The sequence below is a fragment of the Anomaloglossus baeobatrachus genome, chromosome 5 (genome assembly GCF_048569485.1).
Source record: "Anomaloglossus baeobatrachus isolate aAnoBae1 chromosome 5, aAnoBae1.hap1, whole genome shotgun sequence".
In the NCBI taxonomy this organism is placed as follows: Eukaryota; Metazoa; Chordata; class Amphibia; order Anura; family Aromobatidae; genus Anomaloglossus; species Anomaloglossus baeobatrachus.
In genome coordinates, this window is record NC_134357.1 from 111,209,867 (window position 1) to 111,235,011 (window position 25,145).

The 25,145-nt window shown below is 48.2% G+C and overlaps 1 protein-coding gene across 1 annotated transcript in view; it reads left to right on the forward strand.

Annotated features, from left to right (window-relative positions):
• TBC1D12 (TBC1 domain family member 12) overlaps positions 1 to 25,145 on the forward strand; it is a 148,132-nt gene that overhangs the window by 106,996 nt on the left and 15,991 nt on the right. Inside the window, exons 9-12 of the mRNA XM_075348763.1 lie at positions 1,413 to 1,507; positions 3,967 to 4,038; positions 7,942 to 8,070; positions 24,691 to 24,800. Coding sequence (XP_075204878.1) covers positions 1,413 to 1,507; positions 3,967 to 4,038; positions 7,942 to 8,070; positions 24,691 to 24,800 — 406 coding nt within the window. The remainder of the gene's footprint in view (positions 1 to 1,412; positions 1,508 to 3,966; positions 4,039 to 7,941; positions 8,071 to 24,690; positions 24,801 to 25,145) is intronic.

The window sequence follows — 25,145 nt, forward strand, 5'->3', positions numbered from 1 at the left end:
AGCGACAAAGAAGAAGGGAATTTTGTTTACTTACCGTAAATTCCTTTTCTTCTAGCTCTAATTGGGAGACCCAGCACCCGCCCCTGTTTTTTTGTGTACACATGTTGTTCATGTTGAATGGTTTCAGTTCTCCGATATTCCTTCGGATTGAAGTTACTTTAAACCAGTTTATAATTTTTTTTCCTCCTTCTTGCTTTTGCACCAAAACTGAGGAGCCCGTGGGAGCACGGGGGGGTGTATAGGCAGAAGGGGAGGGGCTTAACACTTTTAAGTGTAATACTTTGTGCGGCCTCCGGAGGCATAGCCTATACACCCAATTGTCTGGGTCTCCCAATTAGAGCTAGAAGAAAAGGAATTTACGGTAAGTAAACAAAATTCCCTTCATTCTAACTATAGTCATTCAGAATATTAGGGAGAACAACAGTGTGAGCAGCCTCTTCTTACCTCAGCACCCCTGGTATCACCAGTATTTTATCAGAAGGACTGAACTGCAATTGGAGTGGTCTTTTCTTATCTCCGTACACCTGGTATCCCCAGTATTAGGTCAAATGGAAAGCCGTGTGAGCAGCCTCTTCTTACCTCAGCATCCCTGGTATCCACAGTATAAAATATGAGCAACCTCTTACTTCAGCACCCCTGGAATTTCCAGTATTGGTTCAAAAGGACAGGGTCGATAGCAATGTGAGCAGCCTCTTCTTACCTCAGCACCCCTGATATCTCCAGTATTAGTTCATAAGGACAGAGTGGACAGCAATGTGAGCAGCTTCTTATCTCAGCACCCTTGTTATGCCCAATATTCATTCAGAAGGACAGGTTTGACAGCAATGTGAGCAGCCTCTTCTTACCTCAGCACCCCTGCTATCTCCAATTTTTAATCAGATGGATAGCAGTGTGAGCAGCCTCTTCTTACCTTAATACCTCTTAGTAAACATATCTAACAATTTATAATTCTATGTCCTTTTATGTCCTTCATTTTTATTTATTTTTTATTGCATAAGAATCTTTTAAAAGCTTGAAAGTGAAACATTAGCTTACTGTGTAGTATTGTGCTCAGTGAATGGGATTATTCATTAAGATGCTTGTAAAATATGGCCTTGGAAGTGAGAAATTACAATTACTGTTGGCATGTGTTTCTGTTCATTTTTCTTCTGACTATATAGCTATCAATATCTGCTCAGTCTGCGCCGCTCGAGTCTCTTACCCTTGGAATTAATTAGTTGTGTCTTTTGGCGCTATTGATTTATCCAGCATTAAAGATGATGTATCCAGTGATACCGCCGCTGATGTATGAGCCGTTGTAGCTATTGATTTATCCAGCATTTAATAATCTGCTCTCATTGCTGATTTAGACTCGCTGAAGTGTCCGATGGCTTTTCTTGGCGATTTCCCATGTCTTTCTATGTTTCATTTAGATGCCGGGGTGTCAGTCGCTGACAGAGAAGCCAGTCTAGAGCTAATTAAGCTAGACATATCCCGAACATTCCCGTCACTGTATATTTTCCAGAAGGTAAAAGTTTCTCAAGTTTGTTTTTATTATTATTATTATTATTATTTAAATGGGTTATCCATATATCTGTCTGGATCCTATTTATATATATATATATATATATATATATATATATATATATATATATATATATATATATATATATATATATATATATATATATATATATATATATATATATATATATAAATATTTGAAACAAAGTATTTTTATATATTTGCATACCCTTAAAAAAATTAAAAAAATAAAGGGTTATCCATATTATGTGACTGTTGAAAGAAGTACATACTGCTGATCTATTCCAGCGCTTCATCTCCACCTGTTTACATTGAGTACAAAGACCAACACCTAAATAAATCACATACCTCTGCAGTCAATCAATGCAGTTAATGCTCTTGGGCTGTACAACAGTGATTGGCTGCAGACGTCCTATAGATTCCCAACCTACAGTGCAATGCATACTCAATGCAGACTGTTTGTTTTGTTGGGACCATGGGGAAAAGTGAAGCTTTGTCCTAGTGCCTTGTTCCTCTGCCCCAGAAATTCTAGTAGGGTCTTGTACATTTGGTTATATGTACACCACTTTGTTTCTATGACCAAAAAATCCCAAGCTGATTCTCAAATTTCGGCCACGGATTTGCAGTTTGCATTGGTGCAGACCTCCACGGGGGATTAGCTAATCCTCGCGTCTTCCTTGCCATGTCAACAGGAAAAAAGGAGCAACTCCCTTTTTCATCACCAATTTAGGCTACTTTCACACATATGGTTTTTGCTCTGCGGCACAATACGGCGCTCTGCAGAAAAACCGCAACCGTATTTTTTGCCGCCGGTTGCGGGATTTTTTGCATAGACTTATATTAGTGCCTTATTGTGCTGCATGGGCTTGCGTTCGGTCCGGTTTTTGCCGCATGCGGCAGATTTAGCCGATGCCGCGGCCGGATGGAACGTTGCCTGCAACGTTTTTTGCTCCGGCAAAAAAAAACACATTGCGCCGCATCCGGCCGCTGCGGCGCATTTTTCAATGCATGCCTATGGACGCCGGATGCGGCGCGATGCGGGAAAAAACGCATCTGGCCACCGCATGCGGTTTCTTCCACTGCGCATGCTTAGTAGCATGCCGCAATCGGAAAAAAACGGACAGGCCGCATGTAAAAACTTATGCAAAGGATGCGGTGTTTTCGCCACATCCGTTGCATATGTTTCACAGCCGGATTGAGCCGCACTGCTCAAACCGGATGTGTGAAAGCAGCCTTATTCTTCACAGTGACACCAAAAATCCATGTGGAATATTCTGAATGTATTTGAATGGGGCTGTGGAAACTCCATTTACAGGTCTGGGATGGGAATTCCTTGTGGATTTAGGTACAGAAAAAAGTGTTGTGCAAACATATCTCAATGAGGTTTCCACACAGTGTAAAGAATGAGGGTCTGCATAGTCCCGAGAGTCCATTTAATCTCGGATCCTGTTACTAGCGGTGCAGGGTCATGGAGGTTTTCGAGGTTACAGCACCACTCGGGATTATATTTATTCATGTTTCCAGACATCAGGTAAATTCACTGTGAAGGTTATCTGCCTCCTGCAGATTTTGCTCGTCCTAAATCTTGTAAACCATATTGCCACATTGTGAGAACAGAAGCATTCCTGCTGCTGAACACACACCCATCCTGTAAGGAAGTCTCGCTGCTCTGTATCTGAGTCTTGTAATGGCCTTTCATTTACATGTAAACATTGTACATAGTTTTTGTTTTTGAGTTCACTTAATGTAATATTGATATGGCGCGTGGCCTTTTTTTTTTTTTTTTGTTTTTACCTCTGTATTAAAGAGTTAAAGACATTGTCTCCCGCCTGGACTACTGCAACCCCCTGCTCTGGGGCCTACCTTCAAATAGTTTCACACCCCCTACAATCCACCTGTCCCCCGCTATTCCTTGGATTCTCCTCTCTGCCAATCCCATCACTGGCTTCCCATTGCCCAACGACTCAAGTTCAAAACTCTAACCATGACATACAACGCCATCCACAACATGTCCTCTCCATACATCTGTGACCTAGTCTCCCGCTACTTACCTGCACGTAACCTCTGATCCTCACAAGATCTCCTCCTCTACTCCTCTCGCATCCCCTATACTCTGGAATGCTTTGCCACAACATATAAGACACTCACCTACCTTGAAAAGCTTCTTCCGACAAGCCTACAACCTTCCGTAACCATCAGTCCTCCATAGCCCCGCACAACCATCTCTACCCTCACCTACGGTATCCTCACCCATCCCCTGTAGACTGTGAGCCCTCGCGGGCAGGGTCCTCTCTCCTCCTGTACCAGTCTGTGCCTTGTATTGTTTGATTATTGTACTTGTCCCTATTATGTGTACTCCTTTTCACACATAAAGCACCATGGAATAAATGGCGCTATAGTAATACTAATAATCACGTTAACCATATGTCTCTTGGATTTCAGGGGGGACCATACCATGACTTGCTGCACAGTGTGCTGGGGGCCTACACGTGTTACAGACCAGATGTTGGCTATGTATGTTGACCTTTTTACCTTTGTGTTGAGCCTTCGTATAAAGCGTGTGGTGTTATTTTTGCAGCCTTCGTGTTGGCCATTATAGGCTGCTTTTCTGTCGTTTAACCCTGATGAGATGAAGAAATAAGTTAACCCCTTAATGGGGTTTACCAGTTTTTCATGTAATTTGAACCTACGTTTAAATGGAGCGGTGGTCAAGAATGCTCCATGGATCAGTAACACATGTGCTCCTTTTATTTTCCTCTGGACTGCCGAAGATTGAGTACTGCACTTGGTATAAACTCTTTAAAGCATCACTCCAGCTAGGTTTTTTTTATTTCTCTACTGTAGCGGTGCTTTAAATGTAAGTCCACTGTCATATACTCACCTCCCGGCGTCTTCAACGTTTATCCAAGCCACTCCGGTCCCGCGGCGCCATTTTGTGACAATACCTTCTGACTGGCCGGCAGTCAGACGTTATATTACAGACGCTCAATGCATTTCTGAAAGCCAGAACAAGGCTCTGAGATGCATTGATGGGTGACCTCTGGTGCTCCATGAAACACCAGAGCTGCCGGCAGGTCACAAATTGCCAAGCCCAACAGAGCAGTAGTGATAGTCGATGAAGCCGCCGGAATTCTGGTATCAGACCAGGGTCAAGGGACTTGTATTTAAAGCATCACTCCAAAACAAACACCACCTCTGGAGTGCGGCTTTGAGTTTTTTGTGAATTCCTTCTGCATACTGTATTTTTTTTGCCCAAGTAATTTAAAGGGGTGTCAAAAATTAAAGACGGTTAAAAGGTCATCCTTACAAACAGCACACAATCTTATATATGATCCAGGTGTGGAATTTGACAGAACCACAATGTGGACAGGAATCGAACTGTTTCAGAAACAATATAGCAGACCTTCACAGACAACCCATTTTAAGGCTATGTGCCCATGTGTGTGCGCTCTGCACAGCAGCGTAATGTCACCGCATGTCCGCTTTAGAGCGCAGCTGAAAAGCTCCGTTCTGAAACTTTGGTGACTGCAGAATTCGTGCGCTCTGGATGCTGCCTCTGCCTATAGACCGAATGGAGACCGCATGCAAAGCGCACGAAAGAAGTGACATGTTGCTTTTTAGAACGCAGCGATTTGGCAGCATGCAAATCACTGCGTTCCAAAACGCAACGTGGGTACGGATTATGCACAATCTTCATAGATTGTGCTGGGGACGCAGGACGCATGCAGTTATGCTGCAGTGCAATACGCACACGTGGGCACAGAGCCAAAAGGTCCTGTTCACCATTCGATATCACATACCTTGTATAAATTAGGGCTCACTCACACTTGCGCTATTTTGACGCAAACGGAATCAGTCACTAATGTAGTACAGTTCATTTATTTACAGTGGAAGTGCGACATCGTGTGGACACAAGCGGGTACTGCATGAGACACACACGCGCCATAGTAACGCGCTTCCACTGTAAATAAATGAACTGTACTACATTAGTGACGGATTCCGTTTGTGTCAAAATAGCGCAAGTGTGAAACTAGCCTTATAAAAACTAACAATGTTTTCCATTTATATCTTGTTATAAGCAGGACAAGTTATGACATGTACTTACATAACCACTTGGTGTCTTATGTGTAAAGCAATGTGAATGTCCACATAGTAAACTGTGTACTGAGGACACACACGCTCAATTACACTCACAGCTTGTTTTCTACATGGTGATATGTTGCAAGGCATCCAAAAAATATCTAACCTGCTGCCCTGCTTGTTAAGAAAGGAGCCGAGCCTCTGCAGTAGAATGGCTGACTCCATCAAATGGGAAGTAAGAAGGGATTCTGTTGTTGGCTGCCAGAGGGGAAGACCTTAAAAAAAAACAAAAAAAACCCCATTGTAAATTACTTTAAGATTGCTATTACAAGCCTTTCGGGACTTGTGTGTGATGATTCACAGGATAACCCCTTTATGCGTTTCAAGTCTGTATTTCTCCATTTTCCTGTTTACCTTTTGTGGATAAAAATAAAGTAGGCAGAGGCTGCAGACTTCAAAATATACTTGTATCATTTAGCCCTGATATAATCCGCCTCGGGCTTTGCTGTAAATGCCCCAATGCCATGAATACTTTGCAAAAGTTTTAGGCGCTGTGGAAAAAATGCCAGCAGTGGATCTTGATGATTTGCCAAAGTGCATTCAGCATGGCAGAACATTCCTCAGACGACCATTAGTAACTTGATATAAAGCAGCCAAGCTGTGTAAGTGCGGGGATTTTTGCTTGTGGTGCCAATACTCTATACTTAATAAATCATGATGTTCTCTATTTTCTCATCATTTGCATATCAGTAACCTGTCTGTTTCCACAATTTCATGACTTTTCCTTCTTGGTGTTGCAATATCAATATTGAATTGTGTATGAAGTATAAGGCTGCCACACACACCCACACAGAGATACGGTGGAACCTCAGATTACGAGTAACCCAGCGAGCATTTCGCTATACAAGCAAAGCTTGCTGTAAATTTGTAACTCTGTTTACGAGCAATGCTTTGCTGTACGAGCAAATACTGCATACACTTCCGGTTCCGTACTTTAACCGTGCTCTGACCCGCTCTTGTAGTCCGCACAAACACACACAACCACACACAAACACGCATACACACATTATGCTCACCTTACCTTCCATTCCATCGCCGGCCTCCTGGTTCTTGTAGTTCGCCGGTACAGGATGTGTATCGGGTAACCATCGCGACGAGGGAGGAACTTCCGCTGTCAGCCGCTACTCAAAGGCAGCGCGCTGGCCAGTCAGAGGCACGCGGCTTCTGCCTTTGACGTCAGCACTCTGGCAGTGAAAGGTTCGGCATCGGTCGCTATGGTTACTCGATACACATCCTGTACTGGAGAACTACAAGAACCATGGGGCTGGTGATTGAACAGAAGTGTGTGTGTGTGGCCATAATAGGGGACCAGGATGGGACATTGAACAAATTGTGGAACGAATTGTCTGAGCTTCCATTATTTCCTATGGGAAATTTTGCTTTGCTAGACTAATTTTGGTTTACAAGCACACTCCCAGAACGGATTGTTCTCGTAAACCAAGGTTCCACTGTATATCAAATTGCACGCGGCAAATGTTTCCGCAGCTGGAACGTGTGTGGCTCATTCCATGATGATCAGTAGAGTGGGTACTCCTGCTCTGTAATTGTCAGCCTTTCGTATGTGTGTGCCTACAGAGATGACGGTCAGTCACTATTGGGATCGCACACTTCACTGAAAAGTCCCAGACTGGGCAGGCATAGATGAAGAAAACACAGGTTAGAAGTAAGTCTCATCCCAGATCTCTCAGCTCCTCCTAGTTTGATGCATCCGGTGCATGCACTGTGACACCAGGTTACTGGCCTCTGCCTGACCTGCGCATGCACCGGGTGCTGCCAGGGCTAACCTGTGCCAATGTACCTGAGCTAAGGGGATATCCGTCAAGCCAGAAAAGAGGCTGACCAGTGCGACTGTTCAGGGGCGAGGAGCTGCCTCTGTCTTTTTAGCAACCTATAATGCAGGAAAACAAAATGTGTGTGGAGACCTATTCAGAAACCATATCCCCTGCATTATAAACCAGGACTAGCTGCTTTGTGGGGTGAGAGGTCCTGACCGTGTCTCTACAATACTGGCTCCTCCATTCTGTGAATGAGTTCTGTGACTGGATACAAATGGTTATTATTGTTTTATTGACTCCTTATTGCTGCACAATATTGCCGGATACGTATTCCCCATTATTCTGAGCTTATTCATTGGTGTCCTGTGGCAGTAGCCGTATCCCGTGCATCCTGTGTACTGTATACAGCAGTTGTCACACCAGCCCAAGCTTCCAGCTGTAGAGCGAATCTATAACTATTTATTAATGAAGCTCTTCTCTTCATTTTGCTGTTTCCGGGCAGGTCCAGGGCATGTCCTTCATCGCAGCAGTGCTCATTCTGAACTTGGAAGAAGCTGATGCATTCATCGCCTTTGCAAATCTTCTCAATAAGCCATGCCAGCTGGCCTTCTTCCGGGTAGATCACAGCATGGTACGCCATACCAATATCTCCGCCATGTGATAGACTCACACAGCCATTCTTCATAGTGGACTTCTTGGCTTCCTGAGTTGGCAGCCTTGATAAAAGAGCCTTTTTACTGGGACACAATGTCTTCTGTGATGCAGAGCAGAATATTTTCTCTAATTGCCTATAAGATTTTAGTCTGAATGGTGCTGATGATACCTTTATTACTAATAGAACGATATTGTGCGCTTTCCGGGTTTTCGTTGGTTTTTTTTTTTAATTTATTGTGTATTGTGCATTTTCTTCTCTGTATAGGTCTCGTGGAGTATATGAGTTGTCTTACCTGCATGCATTTCACTATTGTAATTTGGTATCCGCTTTTAGTTTTATACAGAATCTGTCACCAGGTTTTTTCCTCCCCCCATCTGAGAGCAGCATAATGTAGAGATAGAGACCCTGATTACAGCGATGTGTCACTTACTGAGCTGTCTGCTGTCATTTTGTTAAAATCAGTGTTTTTTTTCTGCTGCAGACCTACCAGTTATACAGAGCTCATGAATATGCTGGACTACCTGGCAGCACAACAAGTAGTCCTCTAATGATAATCTACTGCTAATTAAACAGTGGTATTATCAAAACTACACTAAGCAGACCAGTAAGTGACACATCGCTGGAATCAGGGTCTCTGCCCATACGTTATGCTGCTCTAAGATTAGCTGGCAAAAACTGGGTGACAGATTCCCTTTCAATAAGTATTATATATAAAGAATGGTACAGCAACATCTTGGGACAAGTGGATCCTGTTTTGAGGGACAGGCGCAGGTCTTCGCTTCCGCTGCATGAGATTTTCTGAAGGGTAAGGCTAAGTTCACACTTCCGTTGTTTTGCATCAGTCACAATCAGTCTCCTAGAGGAATTACGGTATCCTGCAAAATATTTTGCAGGAATCCTGTTTTTCCCCATAGACTTCTATTAGTGACGGATTGCGACTGATGATGCTGCGTTGCATCTGCTGCGTCGCGGTCAGTCGTTTTTTAACTGACCGCCGGGCGGGAGCAACGCAGCCTGTAACGTTTTTTGAGCAACGTAATCCGTAGGATTTTGCTGCGCATGCGCTCTCTGGCTCCCTGCACCCGTAACCAGGATACACACCGGGTAACCAAGCAATGCGCTTTGGTTAGTTACCCGATATTTACAGTGGTTACGGGTGCAGGGAGCCCGCGCTAAGCGGTGTATGCTTCGGGTAACTAAGCAAAAAGTGCTTTGCTTTTAGTTACCCGATATTTACCCTGGATACAGTGTGCAAGGAGGCCGACACTTCCCCACTCGGTTCCGCCCCCTCCCACACTCCGCATGTGTGCACTCACACACACACACACACACACACACACACACTCACTTGTCCCCAGCCCTGCAGTCCCTGCGGCTCTGACATCCTCGGCTCTGCCCCCTCACGCTCCGCCCCCTCACGCTCCGCCCCCTCACGCTCCGCCCCCTCACGCTCCGCCCCCTCACGCTCCGCCCCCTCACGCTCCGCCCCCTCACGCTCTCCGCCCCCTCACGCTCTCCGCCCCCTCACGCTCTCCGCCCCCTCACGCTCTCCGCCCCCTCACGCTCTCCGCCCCCTCACGCTCTCCGCCCCCTCACGCTCTCCGCCCCCTCACGCTCTCCGCCCCCTCACGCTCTCCGCCCCCTCACGCTCTCCTCACGCTCTCCTCCCCCTCACGCTCTCCTCCCCCTCACGCTCTCCTCCCCCTCACGCTCTCCTCCCCCTCACGCTCTCCTCCCCCTCACGCTCTCCTCCCCCTCACGCTCTCCTCCCCCTCACGCTCTCCTCCCCCTCACGCTCTCCTCCCCCTCACGCTCTCCTCCCCCTCACGCTCTCCTCCCCCTCACGCTCTCCTCCCCCTCACGCTCTCCTCCCCCTCACGCTCTCCTCCCCCTCACGCTCTCCTCCCCCTCACGCTCTCCTCCCCCTCACGCTCTCCGCCCCCCTCACGCTCTCCGCCCCCCTCACGCTCTCCGCCCCCCTCACGCTCTCCGCCCCCCTCACGCTCTCCGCCCCCCTCACGCTCTCCGCCCCCCTCACGCTCTCCGCCCCTCTCACGCTCTCCGCCCCCTCACGCTCTCCGCCCCCTCACGCTCTCCGCCCCCTCACGCTCTCCGCCCCCTCACGCTCTCCGCCCCCTCACGCACTCCGCCCCCTCACGCACTCCGCCCCCTCACGCACTCCGCCCCCTCACGCACTCCGCCCCCTCACGCACTCCGCCCCCTCACGCACTCCGCCCCCTCACGCACTCCGCCCCCTCACGCACTCCGCCCCCTCACGCACTCCGCCCCCTCACGCACTCCGCCCCCTCACGCACTCCGCCCCCTCACGCACTCCGCCCCCTCACGCACTCCGCATGTACATACACACACACACACACACACACACACACTCACCTGTCCCCAGCCATGCTGACCGCGGCACTGACGTCCTCAGCTCCGCCCCCCGAACTTCGCCCCCCCGTACACTCGCCCACCTGCACACAACGGAGTCCGACAATGAAATTCTTTTCTTTGTCATCCGTTGTACAATGCATCAGTCACATGCGTCAAACAACGCATGTGACTGATGCAAAACAACGGAAATGTGAACTTAGCCTAAGACACACAGAGCATCAATCTCCTGCGGGCGAAAGTGTTGCAACAGCGGCCATGATTGTTTTCAGGTGACTTATGGCTGCTCTATTTTGCAGGTGAAAAGGAATTCCATCATAAAATAACGTGTCCATTAATGATTATTACGTTGTTTTCAATATTTATTGTTAATTTTTAATGGCATTGTGGTTTGGTTTTAAAGGACAATCAGCAAAACCTTGCTGTCATTAATTAGTTTTGAGAAACCTAATCTTGTCTGTGTCACACAGTTTTTCTCAGTGTCTGCTACTCTGTATGTTCATACCTTAACCCCTTCACGACCGCGGGCAGTAAAATTACGTCCTATTTTAACGTGACTTAACGACCAGGGACGTAATTTTACTGCCTAAACTTCATTTGATTGCCGTGGCCATAGCAACGGCTTTCAAATGATGTCCCCTGCTGTTTCTTACAGCAGGGGACCTTTGCTTGACCCTAGGGGGGGCGGCATCGCCACCCCCTATCGACGATCGATGTGATTGGCTGTTCAAATCTGAACCGCCAACCACATCGATCGCACTAATTTCGGCAAAAAAAATGCCCGAATTAGTGCGATCCTGTGAGATCCAGCTATGAGATGCCGCAGCTGCTGCAGCATATCATAGGTGGACCTCAAACATGTCTCCCCCAGCCCCTGCAGCACTGATTGGAGCGATCGTGCTATGACGCGCAATCGCTCCAATCAGTGTGCAGTGGGGCGGTGTGATTTGCCGGTGGCCGCCCTCCCCAGGCCTGTGCTGGCCTGCGAGCCCTCCCCCAACATGTCTGCAGCGTGCAGTGGCTGGTACTTGTGGTACCACGCCACCGCCGCTGCTGCCGCCGCCGCCGCCCTAGCTGTCACCGCTGCTGCACGTGAGTACTGTGCACACTTTGCAGCCAGCCCGTGCGCGCTCCCGTGGTGCCCCTGCGCGCTGCCATGGTAGCCCCTGCCGTGCCCCCCCCCGCGATCTGCTCCCCCCAACCCCCCCCCCCCCCGACATCCCGATCTGCTCCCCCCGCGATCTGACTGCCTCCCCCATTATCTCTGTTCTGCAGCTCCCTCTCCGGTCTCCCCCTCTGCTCTCCCACCCCCCCTCTGCTTCCCCCCCCCCCCCTCTCTGCTCTCACTCCCCCCCCCTCTCCCCCTCTGCTCTCCCCCGACGTCCTCTTACCTGTCTTCACCGGCCTGATCACATCTGCGTCCATCGCTGGGTCCTTCCTGGGCATTCTGCTGATCTGCCTGCTGCTCCTGTAAAGCTGTCCATCTCTCTGCCATCTATTCCTCTGCAGCTCTTCTGGTCAGTGTTCCTCCTGCTAGTCCTCTGGGTACTGTGAGTATAACTTTTTTTTTTTTTTCCGTATCCCCTGTCCATTTTTACACCTCATCTGTCCGTGCGTCCCGCCAAGCGCTGATCAGGGATGCAGATAACGGATCGGCATCCCTGCTCAATTTTTGGCGTGACTTTTTTTTTTTTTTCCGTATCCCCGACGCTTTTTGTATCGCATCCGTCCGTGCGTCCCGCCAAGCGCTGAACAGGGATGCAGATAACGGATCGGCATCCCTGCTCAATTTTTGGCGTGACTTTTTTTTCCGTATCCCCGACGCTTTTTGTATCGCATCCGTCAGTGCGTCCCGCCAAGCGCTGATCAGGGATGCAGATAACGGATCGGCATCCCTGCTCAATTTTTGGCGTGACTTTTTTTTTTCCGTATCCCCGACGCTTTTTGTATCACATCCATCCGTGCGTCCCGCCAAGCGCTGATCAGGGATGCACATAACGGATCTGCATCCATGGTCAATTTTTGGCGTGACTTTTTTTTTTTTTACGTATCCCCGACGCTTTTTTTTATCGCATCCGACCGTGCGTCCTGCAGCGGCCGATCAGTGCACTGCGTCTGTGCGTTTGAAAAGTCAAATGGCGCTCCTTCTCTTCTGAGCCCCGCCATGCGCTCAAACAATTTATTTCCACCACATATGAGGTATCTGCGTACTCAGGAGAAAATGCACAATACATTTTATGGTGCATTTTTTCCTGTTACCCTTGTGAAAAAAAAAGCTACCTAGTTGAAGCAACCGTTTTGTGGTAAAAAAAAAAAATTTTTCTTTTCACGGCTCAACGCTATAAACTTCTGTGAAGCCCCCAGGTGTTCAAAGTGCTCACCAAACATCTAGAAAAATTATTTGAGGGCTCTAGTTTCCAAAATGGGGTCACTTGTGGGGGAGCTCCACTGTTTAGGCACCATAGGGGGTCTCCAAACGTGACATGGCGTCCGCTAATGATTCAAACCAATTTTGCTGTCAAATGGCGCTCCTTCTCTTCTGAGCCCCGCCATGCGCCCAAACAATTACTTTCCACCACATATGAGGTATCTGCGTACTCAGGAGAAATTGCACAATACATTTTATGGTGCATTTTTTCCTGTTACCCTTGTGAAAAAAAAAGCTACCTAGTTGAAGCAACTGTTTTGTGGTAAAAAAAAAAATTTTTCTTTCTTTTTCGCTCCTAATTGGGAGACCCAGACAGTGGGTGTATAGCTACTGCCTCTGGAGGCCGCACAAAGAACTACACTTAAAAGTGTAAGGCCCCTCCCCTTCTGGCTATACACCCTCCCGTAGGAGTACGGATTCCTCAGTTTTAGCTTTGTGCGCAAGGAGGTCAGACACGCACGCATAGCTCCATTGTTTTTAGTCAGCAGCAGCTGCTGACTATGTCGGATGGAAGAAAAGAGGGTCTATACAGACTCCCAGCATGCTCCCTTCTCACCCCACTTATGTCGGAGGTGTTTGTAAGGTTGAGGTACCCATTGCGGGTACGGCGGCAGGAGCCCACATGCTGATTCCTTCCCCATCCCTTTTTACAGGGCTCTGGGTGAAGTGGGATTTACCGGTCTCCAGGCACTGAGACCGGGCTCCATCTACAGCCCCTGGAGAAGATGCTGGATGGAGCGGAGTACATCAGGGACATGGCCCTGCTTCCTTAAGGTACTCTGTGTCCCCGTGCATTTGGCGCTCACACCGCAGCATGCTGGGTGTTGTAGTGCGCCGGGGGACATCAGCGCTGCGGCGCCTGTGCCATGGCCTCATTCAGCTTAGCTGAAGCAGGCACACTTATGGGAATCGGCCGCGCCGGCCGCTGGGACTGCGGCACGGCTGGCACTTGTAGTGCGCCGGGGACTTCAGCGCGGCCTGCGCTTTTACGGCGGCCGCGCTGATAACTACAGTCCCCGGCTTTTGCGGCCTGCTTCCGTTCGTTCCCGCCCCCAGACCTGCCAGTCAGGAGAGGGGCGGGACGCTGCCCACGTCTAGGACTCGGTCGCGCCGGCCGCTGGAACAGCGGCGCGGCTGGCACTTGTAGTGCGCCGGGGACTTCAGCGCGGCCCGCGCTTTTACGGCGGCCGCGCTGATAACTCGAGTCCCCGGCTTTTACGGCCTGCTTTCGTTCGTTCCCGCCCCCAGACCTGCCAGTCAGGAGAGGGGCGGGACGCGGGCCAGTGCATCAGCGCTGAGGGCTGGAGTCGTTTTTACATACTCCAGCCCTCACAGTCAGCACAGAGGGGACACTGTTCCCGCACTTTTGTTTGGGAACTCCCACGGACCGCCCCTCTCCACATTAGCCGGCAGCCATTCTTGCTGACACGCTGAGCTGCAGAGGGGAGCCGGGGAGACCCAGACAAGGCATTCTGCAGCCTCTTACCCGCTGTTCAGCGGGCGGTAAGCAGCCCTCAGGGCTCACCCCCTCTTGTGCTCGTAGTATTCTTAGTATTTTGTTGCTACAAATACTTGGTATTACATAGCGCTGGTCGCCCTTTGGCTATAGACTCTCTCACATGCAGAGAGCCAGCAGCATGTCGCCCGTAAAACGCAAGGGTGCCAAGGCACAGACATTGTATGCTTCCTGCACCGCATGTGGGACTTTTCTACCGGCAGGCTCCACGGACCCCCATTGTGTGCAGTGCTCGGCCCCTGCGGCGCTTGCACAGTCGGGACCTCTGCTGGACGTGTCCCAGGGTGTACCACCTGTGAATTCTGTCCAGGTGACAGGAACTGAGTTTGCAGCTTTTGCTGACAGAATGTCTCTCACTATGTCACAAATTCTTGACACATTGCGAGCTAGGCCTGTACTTCAGACCACGGACACTGTGCATGTATTGCCCCCTGGTCCCCCTCAGCTCCTAGCTCCGGGACGGGCATCTACACCTCAGGGTGAAGACTCTGACTCGGACGATGGCCCCGGGCAGCCTAAGCGGGCTCGTTATGACGGGCCTTCACATTCATCTCAATGGTCTGGATCCCAGCGGGATGAATCTATGGGTGATGAGGCGGACGTAACTGATCAGGATTCTGATCCTGGGACCGCTCTCAATCTAGATACACCAGATGGTGACGCCATAGTTAATGATCTTATATTTAACATCAATAAGATGTTGAATATTTCCCCACCAGCTCCTCCTGTAGAGGAGTCAGCTTCGCAGCACGAGAGAATCCATTTCAGATACCCTAAGCGTACATTAAGCACTTTTCTGGACCACGCTGACTTCAGAGACGCAATCCAGAAACCCCACGCTTATCCTGAAAGGCGTTTTCCTAAACGACTTAAAGATACACGCTACCCTTTTCCCTCTGAAGTGGTCAAGGGTTGGACCCAGTGTCCAAAAGTGGATCCTCCAATTTCCAGGCTGGCAGCTAGATCCTTGGTTGCTGTTGAAGATGGAGCGGCACTTAAAGATGCCACTGACAGGCAGATGGAGCTCTGGCTGAAATCCATATATGAAGCGATTGGAGCGTCATTAGCGCCTTCTTTTGCGGCCGTATGGGCACTCCAAGCTATCACGGCCGGGCTTGCGCGAGTCGACTCAGTCACACGTGCATTTGCCCCGCAGGTAGCACCATTGACCTCGCAAATGGCGGCATTCGCGTCGTACGCGATTAATGCTGTTTTGGACGCTACAAGCCGCACGGCAGTGGCGTCAGCCAACTCAGTTGTTTTGCGTAGGGCTCTGTGGTTGAGACATTGGAAAGCAGATTCTCATTCCAAGAAGTGCTTAACCAATTTGCCTTTTTCTCGTGACCGATTGTTTGGAGAGCGTTTGGATGAAATCATCAAACACTCCAAGGGTAAGGACTCTTCCTTGCCACAACACAGACAAAACAAGCCCCAACAGAGGAGGGGTCAGTCTGGTTATCGGTCCTTTCGAGGACAGGGCAGGTCCCAATTCGCCTCGTCAAAAAAGACTCAAAAGGACCAGAGACGTTCAAATTCTTGGAGGTCTCAGTCACGCCCAAAAAGACCAGCCGGAGGAACCGTTGCCAAAACGACGTCCTCCTGACTTGCGGTCTCCGATGCCCACACCCGCGGTCGGTGGGAGGCTGTCCCACTTTGGCGACATTTGGCTAGCAAGCGTCAAGGACCGTTGGGTGAGAGATATTCTATCTCACGGGTACAGGATAGAGTTCAGTTCTCGTCCGCCAACTCGTTTCTTCCGAACTTCTCCACCACCAGACCGAGCCGATGCTCTGTTGCAGGCGGTGGCCGCTCTAAAGGCGGAAGGAGTGGTGACCTCCGTCCCTCTTCAGGAACAGGGTCACGGTTTTTACTCCAATCTGTTTGTGGTCCCAAAAAAGGACGGATCGTATCGTCCCGTCCTGGATCTGAAGTTGCTCAACAGACACGTAAAAGTCAGGAGGTTCCGGATGGAATCCCTACGCTCCGTCATAGCCTCAATGTCTCAGGGAGATTTTCTAGCATCAATAGACATCAAAGATGCGTATCTCCACGTGCCGATTGCACCAGAGCATCAGCGTTTCCTACGTTTCGTCATACACGACGAGCACCTACAGTTCGTAGCGTTACCCTTCGGTCTGGCAACAGCCCCCCGGGTCTTCACCAAAGTCATGGCAGCAGTAGTAGCTGTTCTGCACTCGCAGGGTCACTCGGTCATCCCGTATCTAGACGACCTGCTTATAAAGGCATCCTCTCAAGAAGCATGCCAACACAGTCTGAAGGTGGCGCTAGACACCCTCCAGACTTTCGGGTGGATTATCAACTTTCCAAAGTCTCATCTAACCCCGACCCAATCTCTGACTTATCTTGGCATGGAGTTTCATACTCTATCAGCGATAGTGAGGCTTCCACTGGACAAGCAGTGCTCGCTACGGACTGGAGTGCAATCTCTCCTTCAGAGCCAGTCGCACTCACTGAGGCGCCTCATGCATTTCCTAGGAAAGATGGTAGCAGCAATGGAGGCAGTCCCGTTCGCGCAGTTTCATCTGCGCCCTCTCCAATGGGACATTCTGCGCCAATGGGATGGGAAATCGACGTCCCTCGACAGGACTGTCTCCCTCTCTCAGACTGCCAAGGACTCTCTACGTTGGTGGCTTCTCCCCAACTCATTGTCACAGGGAAAGTCGTTCCTTCCCCCGTCCTGGGCAGTGGTCACGACAGATGCGAGCCTATCAGGGTGGGGAGCGGTGTTTCTCCACCACAGGGCTCAGGGGACGTGGACTCAGGAAGAGTCCACCTTGCAGATCAATGTTCTGGAAATCAGAGCAATCTATCTTGCCCTGCGAGCCTTCCAACAATGGCTGGAAGGCAAGCAGATTCGGATTCAGTCGGACAATTCCACGGCGGTGGCGTACATCAACCACCAAGGGGGAACACGCAGTCGCCAAGCTTTTCAAGAAGTCCAGCGGATTTTGACGTGGGTGGAAAGCAGAGCGTCCACCATATCTGCAGTTCACATCCCAGGCGTGGAAAACTGGGAAGCGGACTTTCTCAGTCGCCAGGGCATGGACGCAGGAGAATGGTCCCTTCACCCGGACGTGTTTCAACAGATCTGTTACCGCTGGGGGTCGCCGGACGTCGATCTGATGGCGTCACGGCACAACAACAAGGTCCCAGTTTTCATGGCACGGTCTCACGATCACCGAGCGCTGGCGGCAGACGCCTTGGTTCAGGATTGGTCGCAGTTCCGACTCCCCTATGTGTTCCCACCTCTAGCTTTGTTACCCAGAGTTCTCCGGAAAATCAAGTCCGACTGCCAGCGAGCCATACTCGTCGCTCCAAATTGGCCAAGAAGGTCGTGGTACCCGGATCTGTGGCATCTCACGGTAGGCCAACCGTGGGCACTACCAGACCGTCCAGATCTGCTGTCTCAAGGGCCGTTTTTCCATCTGAATTCTGCGGCCCTGAACCTGACTGTGTGGCCATTGAGTCCTGGATCCTAGCGGCCTCAGGTTTGTCTCAGGGAGTTGTTGCCACAATGAGACAGGCTAGAAAACCATCCTCAGCTAAGATCTATCACAGGACGTGGAAGATATTCTTAGCGTGGTGCTTGGCTCAAGGGTTTTCTCCCTGGCCATTTGCATTGCCAATTTTTCTTTCCTTCCTGCAGTCTGGGTTGGAAAAAGGTTTGTCCCTTAGCTCGCTTAAGGGTCAAGTCTCCGCGTTATCCGTATTCTTTCAGAAGCGCTTGGCACAGCTTTCTAAAGTACGCACGTTTCTCCAAGGAGTTTGTCATATCGTTCCTCCTTACAGACGGCCATTGGAACCCTGGGATCTGAACAAGGTTCTCCTTGCTCTTCAAAAGCCGCCTTTCGAGCCCTTGAAAGAGGTTCCCCTTTCTCGGCTTTCACAAAAGGTAGTTTTTCTTGTAGCGGTCACATCTCTTCGAAGAGTGTCCGAGCTGGCGGCGTTATCTTGCAAATCTCCCTTCCTGGTGTTTCACCAAGACAAGGTAGTACTGCGTCCAATTCCAGAGTTTTCTCCCAAGGTGGTTTCTTCCTTTCATCTCAATCAGGATATCACTTTGCCATCTTTGTGTCCGCATCCAGTTCACCAATTTGAAAAGGGTTTACATCTGTTGGACCTGGTGAGAGCACTCAGGATTTACATTTCTCGCACGGCGCCTCTACGCCGTTCGGATGCGCTCTTTGTCCTAGTCGCTGGTCAGCATAAGGGATCGCAAGCTTCCAAATCCACCCTGGCGCGGTGGATCAAGGAACCAATTCTTCACGCATACCGTTCTGCTGGGCTTCAGATTCCATCTGGACTGAAGGCCCATTCTACCAGAGCCGTTGGTGCGTCCTGGGCGTTGAGGCATCAGGCTACGGCTCAGCAAGTGTGCCAGGCGGCTACCTGGTCGAGTCTGCACACATTTACCAAACACTATCAAGTGCATACCTACGCTTCGGCAGACGCCAGCCTAGGTAGACGGGTCCTTCAGGCGGCGGTGGCCCACCTGTAGGAAGAGGCTGTATGACAGCCCGTTCATGTGGTATCTTTTTACCCACCCAGGGACTGCTTTTGGACGTCCCACTGTCTGGGTCTCCCAATTAGGAGCGAAAAAGAAGAAGGGAATTTTGTTTACTTACCGTAAATTCCTTTTCTTCTAGCTCCAATTGGGAGACCCAGCACCCGCCCTATCTGTTTTTAGGGTTTCGTTTTTTCGGGTGCACATGTTGTTCACGTTGTTTCTTAAGTTCTCCGATCTAGTTATCGGATTGAATTTGATTTTGAAACTGTTATTGGCTTTCCTCCTTCTTGCTTTGGTACTAAAACTGAGGAATCCGTACTCCTACGGGAGGGTGTATAGCCAGAAGGGGAGGGGCCTTACACTTTTAAGTGTAGTTCTTTGTGCGGCCTCCAGAGGCAGTAGCTATACACCCACTGTCTGGGTCTCCCAATTGGAGCTAGAAGAAAAGGAATTTACGGTAAGTAAACAAAATTCCCTTCTTTCACGGCTCAACGCTATAAACTTCTGTGAAGCCCCCAGGTGTTCAAAGTGCACATCAAACATCTAGAAAAATTATTTGAGGGCTCTAGTTTCCAAAATGGTGTCACTTGTGGGGGAGCTCCACTGTTTAGGCACCATAGGGGGTCTCCAAACGTGACATGGCGTCCGCTAATGATTCCAACCAATTTTGCTGTCAAATGGCGCTCCTTCTCTTCTGAGCCCCGCCATGCGCCCAAACAATTACTTTCCACCACATATGAGGTATCTGCGTACTCAGGAGAAAATGCACAATACATTTTATGGTGCATTTTTTCCTGATAGCCTTGTGAAAAAAAAAGCTACCTAGTTGAAGCAACCGTTTTGTGGTAAAAAAAAATTTTTTTCTTTTCACGGCTCAACGCTATAAACTTATGTGAAGCCCCCAGGGGTTCAAAGTGCTCACCAAACATCTAGAAAAATTATTTGAGGCCTCTAGTTTCCAAAATGGGGTCACTTGTGGGGGAGCTCCATTGTTTAGGCACCTCAGGGGGTCTTCAAACCCGACATGGCGTCCGCTAACAGGTGCAGCTAATTTTGCACTCAAAAATTCAAATGGCGCTCCTTGCCTTCCGAGCACTGCTGTGTGTCCAAACATTTGATTTCCACCACATATCAGGTATCTGCGTACTCAGGAGAAAATGCACAATACATTTTATGGTGCATTTTTTCCTGTTACCCTTGTGAAAAAAAAAGCTACCTAGTTGAAGCAACCGTTTTGTGGTAAAAAAAAATTTTTTTCTTTTCACGGCTCAACGCTATAAACTTATGTGAAGCCCCCAGGGGTTCAAAGTGCTCACCAAACATCTAGAAAAATTATTTGAGGCCTCTAGTTTCCAAAATGGGGTCACTTGTGGGGGAGCTCCATTGGTTAGGCACCTCAGGGGGTCTTCAAACCCGACATGGCGTCTGCTAATGAGTGCAGCTAATTTTGCGTTCAAAAATTCAAATGGCGCTCCTTCCCTTCCGAGCTCTGCCGTGCGCCCAAACAATTGATTTTTACCACATATGGGGTATCAGCGTACTCAGGAGAACATGCACAATAAATTGTATTGTGTACTTTCTCTTTTCTCCCTTGTAAAAATGAAAATTTTATGGCTAAAGTAACATTTTTGTGTTAAAAAGTAAAATTTTCATTTTTTCCTTCCACATTGCTTTGGTTCCTGTGAAGCACCTAAAGGGTTAATAAACTTATTGGATGTGGTTTTGAGCAGTGTGAGGGGTGTAGTTTTTAGAATGGGGTCACTTTTGGGTATTTTCTGTCACCTAGGCCTCTCAAAGTCACCTCAAATGTAATGTGGTCCCTAAAAAAATTATTTTGTAAATTTTGTTGGAAAAATGAGAATTTGCTGATGACCTTTGACCCCTTCTAACTTCCTAACGGAAAAAAAATTTGTTTCGAAAATTGCGCTGATGTAAAGTACACAAGTGGGAAATGTTATTTAGTAACTATTTTGTGTGACATATCTCACAGATTTATGGGCATAAATTTTCAAAGTTTGAAAATTGCGAAATTTTCAAAATTTTCGCCAAATTTCCTAAATTTTCACAAATAAACGCAAAAAATATCTGCCTAAATTTACCACTGACATGAAGTACAATATGTCACGAAAAAACAATCTCAGAATCGCCAGGATCCGTTGAAGCGTTCCAGAGTTATAACCTGTCAAAGTGACACTGGTCAGAATTGCAAAAAATGGCCCGGTCATTAGGGTGTTTTAGTGGCCGGGGGTGAAGGGGTTAAGGCAGGGGTGCACAATTATGGTCCTCTTGGCCCACTAATAGGGCATGTTTTCAGGATTTCCTCAGTATTGCAAAGATACTTCTGCAGGTAATCTAATTATCACATGTGCAATACTTAAAGGGAACCTGTCACCAGTTTTGGTGACTATAAGCTGCGGCCACCACCACTGGGCTCTTATATACGGCATTCTAACATGCTGTATATAAGAGCCCAGGCCACTGTGTAGAACGTAAAAGTCATTTTAGAACACTCCCCTAAACAGTTGCTGCGATGGAGTTAGGTCAGATGGGCATCTTCATTCTCCGCTGCTGGCGCCTCCCTCTTTCGGCCATCTTTGTCGTCCTTCTTCTGAAGTCTGGGTGCATGACGAGTCCCACGTCATCCACACTTGCCGGCATTGAGGTCCTGCGCAGACGCACTTTGATCTGCCCTGAGCAGGGCAGATCAAAGTATTGTAGAGCGCCTGCGCGGGACCGGCGAGTGTGTATGACGTAGGACGCGGCATGCACACAGGCTTCTGAAGATGGCCAAAAGAGAACAGAGACACCCATATGGCCCAACTTCACGGCAGCAACCGTTTTAGGTAAATATTATAAAGTTCTTATTATATACATTCTACACAGCGGCCTGGGCTCTTGTACACAGCATCTTAGAATGCTGTATATAAGAGCCCAGTGGTGGTGGCCGCAGCTTATAGGCCCCAAATGTGCCGACAGGTTCCCTTTAAGAAACCCTGAAGACATGCACTGTTTGTGGGCCTTGAGGGCTAGAGTTTGGCACAGCTGCCCTAAGGTGACTTTGAGGTGAATATTTACATTCACAGGACAGTCCTGTCCACTAGAGATGGTGCTAATCACTTTGCAGGACCCCATCCAGCAGCCACGTCAGTATTCTGTGGCCATTGGATGTTAACGCTGAGATCCGCTTCCTACCTTCTGTCATCCCAGTCCTCCAGCTTTCTCTTTGATTAACCAGTTTTGTGTGACAACATCGCTGCGGAGTGACACCCACATGGCTTCGCCAAGCCAGCTCCTCAAAATTACAGCTGCAGATGCTCTCAGGTAAAAGGTGGTTCTTGGGTCTCCTGTCCAGTGCCCACAGATTGACATCGCTGCCGGATAGGTTCCATTGTGCACGTGCTTTCATCTGCAGCTCGGTACGATTGACCATATTGCAGACAGGTGAGCAAAGTTTGTTCTGTTTAAAACAAGCAATGTCTCATCTTCAAAAACTGATACAATATCACGCGTTGCTCTTTTTCCCCCCTCGTGAGCCATTGCTTGTGTGCAGGAGATTGACTTACCCTGGTCAGTGTGCTTTGCTGCTCATTGTGCTCACGGATGGTAAATATGTGCCAAATGAAGCCTAAAGCTAGAACTAAACCTACAGTGTCTGTAGTAAGATTTTTTTTTCCACTATCCAGTCATTAAAACTGTGTAAGTTATTTTAATGCTGTTGAGTGCACTGAAATGCCAAAGCATGCAACTATGAATGTTAGAATATAGATATTATTATTATTATTATTTTATTTATTATTATAGCGCCATTTATTCCATAGCGCTTTACAGTGAAAGAGGGTATACATACAACAATCTTTAACAGTACAAAACAGACTGGCATAGGAGGAGAGAGGACCCTGCCCGCGAGGGCTCACAGTCTACAGGGAATGGGTGATGGTACAATAGGTAAAGACAGAGCTGGTTGCGCAGTGGTGTACTGGACTGAGGGTTAATGTAGGTTGTAGGCTTGTTGGAAGAGGTGGGTTTTGAGGTTCCTCTTGAAGCTTTCCACGGTAGGGGAGAGTCTGATATGCTGAGGTAGAGCATTCCAGAGTATGGGGGGAGGCACGGGAGAAATCTTGTACGCGATTGTGGGAAGAGGAGATAAGAGAGGAGTAGAGAAGGAGATCTTGTGAGGATCTGAGGTTGCGTGCGGGTAGGTACCGGGAGACTAGGTCACAGGTGTAAGGAGGAGACTGGTTGTAGATGGCTTTGTATGTCATGGTTAATGTTTTGAACTAGAGTCGTTGGGTGATGGGAAGCCAGTGAAGGGATTGGCAGAGTGGCGAGGCTGGGGAATAGCGAGGGGAGAGGTGGATTAAGCGGGCCTCAGAGTTTAGGATAGATTGGAGCGGTGCGAGAGTGTTGGACGGGAGGCCAGAGAGCAGGAGGTTGCAGTAGTCGAGGCGGGAGATGATGAGGGCATGCACTAATGTTTTTGCTGATTCTTGGTTAAGGAAAGCACGGATCCGGGAGATATTTTTGAGTTGTAGTCTGCATGAGATGAAGAGGGCTTGGATGTGTGGCTTGAAGGATAGATATGGATTACTACTCAAGGGAATCTAGGAATAATCTAGGAATAATTGAGATATTTACCATATAAAAATGGCCATTTCTATATCTGCGCAGTAGCCACATCAAGGCATATCTCATATACTGGGTACCTACTGTAACACCTCTCTCTGGGTTAAAAACCTCCTGTGGATGGGCAAGTAGGAACCTGCTACTAGAGAATAAAATCACCTGTGGCTACTGGAGGAGGTTCCTACTTGCCCAGACATAGGATGTTTTTAACCCAGAGAGAGGCATTAGAGTAGGTATGGGATAATGCCTTCACGTGGCCACTGGGCAGATATATGGCCATTTTTATATGCTAAATATCATCTAAATTTTTCCTAGATTTCCTTAAGCAGTAATGCATGTCTATATTCTATCTAATATTCATGGTTTGCATGCTTTAGCATTTCAGAGTGCAACTGTGTTTTGTTTTGTTTTTTTTTGCTATTTTCATGCTGTTAATCATGTACCAAGAAAATGAGTAACTTCTTTTTAAAAACACATTAAAATCCCTGCATGTAGCATTAAAAATAAAATGGCTAGCTACCCACTGGGCCGCTGCAATTTTGAAGAGGTTTTCAGGCTATCATGTTGCATACATATGGAGAGTAATATCACGGCAGTATGTTATGGTGTGAGCGAACATTTGGTCTAGCACTAGACCTTCCTGAAAGAAATATTATAAGACATCGTATCCAGATAATAGACGCATTAGGGGCTACTTTTTGGTTTTGTTTGTCTACTGTGGGTATAGGGGTTGTCCACTTCTTCATAACAGTATAAACAAAACATGACCTCTGCAGCCAATCGGCTGCCACTAATTGGTCCTCACCAGAAGAGAAAACCAGGACACCAGTGGGGTATGCAATGCTGAGTATGGAAAACCTGCACCTGTAGCATGCGCAACAGACGTCTTTCCCGAAAACCATGTTCTCAAGACCTCCATACAAATTAGAGCGGCAGTCGAGCCAGTCAATATCCATGTGTTTAGCCAACATTGTGTATAGGGGTCTTTTAAGGATGAATGGATGTATATACGTTAGCAGTACGATTATATGCCTTAATGAGGGACAATAACACTGCTTGTTGGCCGCGCTCTCCTGGGTATATAATATCTCTTTCATCTTTCCTTTCTAGATGCTGAAATATTTTGCCGCCTTCGAAGTATTTTTTGAAGAAAATCTCCCCAAGCTTTTCCTGCACTTCAATTCCTATAGTCTTACTCCAGACCTCTACCTGATAGACTGGTACGTTACCTGGAGGCCAGAGAGCCTTGTGCACACAAATACCTACTAAGAATTATACATCCCTAATGAGAAATGAAGCACATTATACGTTTTCTTTACATTCTCCTATATTCTGGGTTTACACATAGTGTTCCCTCATTCAGAAGACTCCAGTTATTTCTCTTTTGGGAGGATGACCACATGAAGATAAGAGTCGGTATTGTAATGTGCAATTGCTTATCTAATGCCCCCCTGTACATCTTCTCACTTGTTACATAGGGGGAAAAAAGCCAGTAGAGCACATAATATATAATATTTATTCACTTATATAGCGCCATTTATTCCACAGCGCTTTACAGACATTGG